The 8,056-nt window shown below is 53.6% G+C and overlaps 1 protein-coding gene across 1 annotated transcript in view; it reads right to left on the bottom strand.

Annotated features, from left to right (window-relative positions):
* The window catches only part of USP2 (ubiquitin specific peptidase 2), a 50,204-nt gene continuing 42,148 nt past the window's right edge, over window positions 1–8,056 (bottom strand). The window contains exons 5-12 of the mRNA XM_026657885.2: window positions 3,611–3,722; window positions 3,413–3,523; window positions 2,450–2,514; window positions 2,071–2,174; window positions 1,902–1,982; window positions 1,438–1,516; window positions 1,072–1,179; window positions 1–125 (exon numbers count right to left, since the gene is read on the bottom strand). Coding sequence (XP_026513670.1) covers window positions 1–125; window positions 1,072–1,179; window positions 1,438–1,516; window positions 1,902–1,982; window positions 2,071–2,174; window positions 2,450–2,514; window positions 3,413–3,523; window positions 3,611–3,722 — 785 coding nt within the window. The remainder of the gene's footprint in view (window positions 126–1,071; window positions 1,180–1,437; window positions 1,517–1,901; window positions 1,983–2,070; window positions 2,175–2,449; window positions 2,515–3,412; window positions 3,524–3,610; window positions 3,723–8,056) is intronic.

The raw sequence follows: 8,056 nt of genomic DNA, 5'->3' as shown, positions 1-8,056 counted from the left end.
TTACCGGGAGTCGTTGAAAGTGTGCCACTCGCCAGACACGGGGCTCTTGCAGTAGGCTGTGTAGTGCCCCCCCATGGTGGTCCCGGAGTGATTGGAGACAGCGTACAGGTTGTAAACGGCATGGTCTGCGGGGGTGGGGCACAGCAAACCCAGCAATTAGCGAGGGCAGGGTCCAGCGCACCCATCCGGACCCCTGCTGCTGGAATCCCTGCCGGGCAGGTACTGGGCCCTTGGGATCCCGCTAGCAAGGTAGAAAGAGCAAGACCCCAAGGACTGAGCAGGAGACTGGGAGGGAGCCAGGACTCCTGGGTTCTATTCTCAGCTTGGGGAAGGCGTGCGGTCTTGAGTGAGCAGGTGATTGGGGGGCCAGGACTCCGCAGTTCCATTCTTAGCTCTGCCACTGGCTTAGTGTGTGGCTTTGTGTGTGTCACTGCCTTGCCCTGTGCCTCAGTTTCCCCACCTGAAATACAAGGCTAATGATACGGACCTGTCCCTCGGGGGCTGGGGAATTCATCCATCACTGCCTGGTTCCCTCAAGGGTGTGGGGTAGAGGGGTGCAGCAAGGCACAGAGCATGCTGTGCAGCCTGGGGGGACAGAACGTACCCACGCCCTGTCTGTGGGATGAGTGCACGGGCAACCAAGGACATGCAGCTAGTGGGGGCAGCTCCCTTGGGGTGGCTGATCAGCCACCAAACTCCCTGTGCCAGAGCCCGATTCGAGGTGGCTGCAGCACGGGGAAGGGTGCAGGCTGAAGAGGGGCAGCCTGGACGGAGGAGAGGTGGCTATGGGGAAGTCTGCTTTGCTGGCAGGCTGCAACCCGTTTTCTTGACCTTGGTAAGTGAAGAATAAATCCATGCAGGGGGGAAGGGTCACGGCCGGGTGTGTGTCTGATCAAGGGACAGGCAAGGCAGTGTGGCACACTGGTTAGCGACAGGGGTGCTCTGTGACACGCCTCTGATGGCCAGCGGGATGCTGTGAGGGACGCTGCCCCAGCCCTGTCCCGTCAGTTACGGGCATGTTGTCTCCCTGTGCCAGCGCACCCAGCCCCTGCCTTGCCCCAGGGCACTCACTGCAGCTCTGTGCGGCAAACTCCCGCAGGTCCAGGTCCTTCAGCTGGAAGCTGATGAAGGTGGTGAGCTTGCTGGTTCGTATCCTGGCCTCGGAGAAGCGCTTCAGATCTGGGGGGCGGAGTCAAGGAAAGGGGGCTGGGCCAGGACAGATGGATGGGAGGAGATGAGCATAGAGCCCTTTGCCCTTTTGGGGATGGGTCCCGAGCTCCCTCTGGTATGTCCCACTCAGCAGAAGCTGGATCTGCTAGTGCCTGGGGGTGGGGGGTTACTCCCACCCATAGCCCTTTGCCCCAAGACCCCCCCGCCCCATGCTGCCCAGGTGCTGGAATCTCTGCTGCAGGGAGCTCCGGGGAGCCTGATGGATACGAAGCACCAGGATCTTTGGGAACCTCTGGATGCTGAACTTCTTTGTGCACCTTGTCCTGGTTTTGCAGCGGCAGCACGTCTGGGGGAGACAAACCAGGGTTAGAGGGGGATCCTGATAGCGTCACCGGGGGGCTGAACCCAGGAGCCCTGGGCCGGGCCCGAGGGTGCCACCCGCAGGGGAACTTCAGCAAATAGGCCCACCCTCTAGCAGAAATGGGGCCCAGCTCAAGCAGGTCCAAGCCTGTCCCTGAGCCAAGATGGGTGTCCACCTTAAGGGCAGGCGGCCTCGTTCCCATGGGGCTGGGATGCGGGACCAACTGCTACAGCAAAACTGTGATGTGGGCAAATGGCCCAGAGCCATAGCGTGACGATCTCTGTACCACATCTCCTGGTCCCTAAACAGCAGTCTGCCTGTCCGTCCATCCAGCCCTCCCTCCATCCCTGCCCACCCATCCCTCCCTCACCGGCTTCTCGTCTCCATCCAGCACGTCCTCCTTGGTGAAGAGCCGCATGCAGTCCAACAGGGTCACCTCGCTGTAGCTCTTCTGCGGAGAGCAAAGAGCAGGGGTCAGAGCATGCCCGGGGCGCTGGGGTGGGGGGAAGCTGAGCAGCAGGCGGGGGCGCGGGCGTTACCTTGGCGATGGGCAGGGACAGATCCCAGAAGGGGTCGAAGGCCGTGGAGCAGTAGCCGCACTCGCTGCAGGTCAGGGAGCTCTTCAGCTGCCCGACGAAGAGATCTGGGGAGGGGTGGAGACGAGAGGGAGTGAGAGACGCCCGAGGCGCTGCATGGCCCAGCCCTCGCCCGGCAGGGCTCTGCCCATCACAGCAACGGTGTCTTCTACCGATCTATCCATTTGTGTGCTGGATGTATGGGGTCTCTTGGACCCAGCTCTCTGAGCTGGCTGCCTGCCCTCCAATTCCCCCACCCGCCTCCACTTCAGTCCCTGGGCCTTGCTACCCTTCCATCCACTCCTGCCCCCATGTCCTCCCCTCCCCGTACCCAGGCACTCACCCCCGATCCGGCTATCCTCCCTCTCCTGGTATTTCCGCCACATCTGCCTCCCTTTTTCATCATCGCTGCAGGGGACAGAGAAGAGACAGAGCGCGTGAGAGATGCCCGCCAGGGCCAGCGTCCCGCCAAGCCCTGAGCTGCTTTGCAGTCTGCAGGCAGAAGCGTGCCGATTAGGAGGGAGCTGCAGGGAGCATGCTCTGCCCCCTTTACGGTCGCTGGTACAGGACTGATGCTTCTCTGGTTCTGAACTCCACTACCGCGCCAGTGGGCCATGCCGAGGGCCTTCGAGCTTTGCATTTAGTCCACTTGAATTCCAACACCATTGGAGCACTTGATGGCTCGCGAGTTGAGTGAGTTAAGAGATCAGAGCCATACCCCCATGTGTCAAGCCTGGGGACTCCATACATTTGGGATCTGTGGAGTGCTAATTCCAGGGCTAGCAACGCTAAACCCCACAGACATCACAGCAGGCAGTGTGCAGAACGCCGGGCTGTTACAGGGCTGCCGGCTGCTGACTCACCCAAGCTTAGAATGCATGGGAAGAAGGGATCCCCTCACATTAGCAGGGCTTTCTTTTTTTGTGGGGGGGGGACGACAGTTACCCCCCCAAGTTTGGGATCCGCTGGTGATTTTCCTTCCCTGGGGCTCATTTATTAGGCCCCACTCTCCCCTCCGTACCCGCAACCCCCGTCTCCCCCAGGCCCCATCACAGTTGGGTTCTCGTGTCCTGGGCGTTTGCTGCCAATTTGGTCCAGCCTCCGCCAATCTGAACTTGCTCAGAATTCCCCCAAAGAGAGAGCTGGCCAAGGCAGGCGCCCCGGGGTGGAACACCCCTGGGAATCCTTCCAGGGTTCCAGGCTGGGCTTGAGCCAGCCGGCAGGGAGCGTCGCCCCCGGCGATGATGGATGGGTGCTGCTCTGCAGGGGCAGCTCCATAGGGCACCGTGCGAGAGGCACCACTTACGGCAGGTGGTCCAGGTTGTCCAGGTTAGATCTGGGCCTCACTAGCACCCGGTTCACCTCGCTGTGGAGCCCATCGAGGAGGAAGCGCAGGAATTCCTGAGCGTCCTGCTGGCTGGAGTGGACAAGGGAAGGGTGAGAAACCGCTCCCTGGGCAACACAAGTCGTCCCTACCCCCGCCCCGTCTCGCCTAGAGCCTTACTTGTAGCCGACAAAGCGGGGCGCGTATCTCTGGATCTGGGTCTTGAATTCCGAGGGGCTCACCGCTTCGTTGGGGGACGAGGTCCAGAGCAGCTGGATCAGCTTGGCGAACTCTGCCGAGAGAGAGCGGGAACGAGGGTTACCCGGGGCTCGCCGCTTGCTCCGGCCCAATCCCCCAGGTCCCTGGGGGCGTGTTCAGAACCGTAGCCCCGTCTACTGGCGGCTCTCCTCCGATCGGGGACTGTGCAGCTTCTTACTCCGTCAATCTGCTCCCAGCGCATATTCACGGCCAGAACTGCTGAGCAGAGGAGCAGCGGGAAGCCTGGTCTGCTCTGCCTGTGAGCCTACACCTCCACCTCGGGTATCGGCGGCAGAGCTGGCAAACCCTGGAGGAGGCGGCGTCAGCCAGTCAGATTTAAAAAGGGGTCTTATGAATGAGTTAGGGTAGCCCATCAGCTAGAAACATTTTGTTGCCACATGTTAGGCACGCATCTGGTGGTCATCAGCAGGGTGTTTGTAGCTGCTGGGAGTGGTGCAGTTATTCTATAGCACGTCATGTTGAAATGTTAACGGGCGTCCAACCTGAAAAAATCATAAAAGCACCAAAAAGGCCACAACTCGGAGAAACAGTCTATTTTTTACCATAATTGGCAGAAAGCTTCTACATGCAATTGCCTATGAACTATGTACTCAGAATAGTGCTGTTGTGGAAAGTTTGGGGAATATTTAGCCCCTGGTGATATATTTTATGCATTTTCCTGTACTTGTCTTCCTTGGGTTAAAGCAAAAGTCTGTAGTCGCATGACAGTATGAGTTTGTTTGTACCATGTAATACAGCAACATATCTGTCATTATTTGTAGAATGGACTGAATGGAGAAGTTTTTCTGTCTGCTATTTTACATTTTATGAATATTGGCTATTGTGCAATGATTCCTGCACCGGCAACTGATGTTAATACAGCGTACACCATAATGAAATATTTTCAGTATAAGTTCCACTCTCTGGGCCAAGACTGGACTTATGTCGTGTATGAAGAAGCAATCTACTGCAAAGCACAGTTGATTAAATGGAGGAATCGAACCGAATTTGACAATGACCCCTTTGAGATGGGAGGCGTGCATCGTACAGTGAATTTCCTGGGTGACATAGGCAGTGTGATACAGGAAAGTGGGTTTGAAGACATCCTTGTGGAAGCCAAGTATTACTTGACTGCACATTTTAAGTTATTTGCAGTGGTGTGTTTTTCCCAGGATATCTGAGAGACAGGGCAGATGAAGTAATATCTTTTATTATTGGACCATGGTAAAAGAAACAAGCTTTCGAACACAAGAAAATTCTGTTCAATCAGAGGTATTACTTCACCCACCTTGTCTCTGCACCTTTTAAGGCAGCTGTAACATCTATGACAAGGCAGATGTGTGGAATGCAGCCTCAGCAAAGGATCTCTACAGAGAAGCAACCACAGAGGGCATGGCTACAGATGAAACTGCTGTCCAAGATATTATAAAACTTGTGACCGAAAGTATGAAGAAACCTTTATGCACTGAACCTGGAACAAGCCCAGACCATAGGCAGCCACTTGTGAACATTCCAATGTCTACTGTGGCTCCACCTGAAATTGGAAAGTTTGTATGATCACAGAGAATGGCACACAAGAAATGAAGCAGTTTGTAACCAGGAGGCTGCAAAGGGGTGAGGGAGACGTCTTTGATCCCATAAAAAGTCACAATCTCAAATCATTTGGTAATCTCAACAAAACAACTGATCAAAAGAAGAAGCAGACAGCACAAGCAATAACTACTGATCGTCAGATATTCAGCAAGCTGACAGTTATTGCCCAGTCCAGAGATGTTACTATCCAGAGTTTGATGACTGGTACCTGTCCCATTTCCCTTCTTCAATTTGGATGGTTCTCTAAGACCCAAAAGAGCAACAGCAAGAGCTGGAGAAAAATCTGTCAGTGGGTGAGCTACCTTAGCTATGGTTGATCTCATGATGCTTCTGCAGATGGTATGCACTGATACTGCCAAGTGCAAAACTTTGGGGGAGCTGTCTGATCAGCTGCTGAACATTATCCGTGCACTAAAATGTCAATACACTGCTGTTGTTGCTGACAGTTGTGCAAATGAAAAATCAGTCAAATCTGGTGAGAGAGCCCACTGGGGAACTGACCAAAGGCAAGAAGTTTGGAACCCCACTGTGTTAACACCATTCCCAAAGCAACACTTGGAGATGATATCGAATTCAAAGAATAAATCTAACATTGCAGACTTTCTCCACAGTGACTGGATCATGAAGTGTGAATAGAGATAGTTGCTTGGTCGTGAAGTATACCTTGCTGGTGGCTTTCACAACATCGCACGAGCATTGACAGGCAACCATCCTGCAATGACAGACCTCGGGGCAGATCACGAGGAAGCAGATTCAAGCATGTTCTTGCATGTTGCTCAAGCAAAGCAAACACTCGGAGTAAACAGAGTGCTAACGTGGAGCTTGAACTCAGATGGTGCATCTGTGTGTCCAAGAGATAGAATTCATCTACCCCAAGAATAGAGCAATTTCAAAACTGGTGTTGGCCCAAAGAAGAGATTCATTCCCATGGGCAGAGAGGCTTTGGAGCTGGGAATGGACACGTGTCTTATGTTGCCAAACATTCATGCTGCCAGTGGATGTGACTCTACTTCAGCTTTCAGTGGCATGGGAAAAAGAGCTGGCTGATGACAGCAGCTGAGCTGGAGAGAGAAGAGAAATCAAAGAGGTCTTTTGTCCCCTTTAAGGTTCCACAGTATTTCATCTGCCGTTGCTGGGCCTTCTCTGTTGGGCAGGACATAACACCTTCTGCACACCAGCATTTCACACTACCCGATGTCTTTCTCCTCTTTGGTGATTTACAGTTACCGAGGATTGCAATGCAAACACTTAAATATTACCTTGTACCATGGGGTACAGATATTATAAACGAGATTAATGCATGCAGCAATTTACAAACATTTTATAAAATCTAACAGATTCTTAGACTTCTAATGCCTGTTTTAACAATATTAACACACAGGTGAATCAGATGGGTTCCAGCCAGGTATTTGTCAGTGTTCGGGTGAGTCCTAGGGACCTTGGCATAAGCTGGCACCTGGTCTCACGGTGTCTATTCTGCATTGCCTACCCAGATCTCAGGGCTTGCGGTATTCACAAAGCATGCCCATTCTCACCTCCGTTGGTCTTAGTGATGTCTGTTGTATGAATGCCAGAGCATGCCCACTGTCAACAATCCCTCTTCTCAGGACTACATGCCCATGGCATGCCTGTTCTCAGCTCCCTTACAGTCACAGTGCTGTCTGCCTGTAATATGGACCAAGTATACCCTGTCTCAGCTCCCCTCTGTCTCAGCACTGTGGACCAGACCCACAAAGGGGTATAGATGTGGCAATCTCACCATTGCCCTGGCTTCTATATGCCTAGAAAATCATTCGAACAACAATGGGATTCCCAGTGCCTGAGATAGGTGCTTGGGCTCTGTCTTGGAGGAAGGGGCAGAGACAGCTACCAAAGAATGGGATACATAAAAACAGGAATGACAGGCACAGAACTGCCTAAGCTAGCCACTGGGAGATGCTGAGAAGAGAGGTGGTGATAAGCCCTGACCCTTTTAGGCAGTTTTGGACCTAGATACACTTGCAATCTGCAGCCAGGAACCCCTCCTGGAGTAAGGTGACTTAGGTGCATGAACCATTTTGTGTGAGATTGATATGTACTTGCCTAAGACCCCACAAAACAAACATAATCAGAGGGAGAAGGAGGCACAGGCCTTCTGTGTAACGTTTAGTGCAATGGTGAGAATCCTCATTGGGCTATGGGGGACCCTGCTGCAAATCCCCCCTGTGCCTGTGTTAAGAAGAGATTTGGAGAGGCAGCAAATGCAGCCCTGGTGGGTGTTCCCTGGGCTTTGGGTACTGGGCTGGGGGGGTGGCTACCCTCTTGCCGGAGGAAGCTGTTCCACTTTAATTAAATGGTATTTGGGCCTCATATAGCTACAGTTCCCACTGTAGGCTGATGGTTAGACTGTGTGCTTGGGGTGAGGGGAGATGTGAGTTCAAATCTCCCCTGGTGGGGGGGGGGGGGGTGTGTGTGAGCTCATCTTTCTGGGGCAGCATTGGGGGTGCCTTCCTTCTTGCCTTTCAAAGCTGTTCCACTTTAATTAAATGGTATTTGGGCCTCAAACTGACAAGGTACCCACTGTAGGCTGATAGTCAGGCTCTGTGCCTGGGGTGCGGGAGATGTGGGTTTGAATCTCGCCTGGTGTAGGTCCCCTGACCTTTCTGTAATGGCGAGGGGGTGGCCTTCTTCCTTCTTGCCTGTTGAAGCTGTTCCACTTTAGTTAAATGTGCTCTGGGCCAGCCTCACAGCAACCCTCACTCTCTTGTCCAGTGGTTAGGATACTCGCCTGGGTTG

This window comes from Terrapene carolina, unplaced genomic scaffold (assembly GCF_002925995.2).
Source record: "Terrapene carolina triunguis isolate 2854851 unplaced genomic scaffold, T_m_triunguis-2.0 Scaffold374, whole genome shotgun sequence".
Taxonomy (NCBI): Eukaryota; Metazoa; Chordata; order Testudines; family Emydidae; genus Terrapene; species Terrapene triunguis.
The sequence above is the reverse complement of the archived record's forward strand: the minus strand, read 5'-3'. Positions and strand labels throughout refer to the sequence as shown.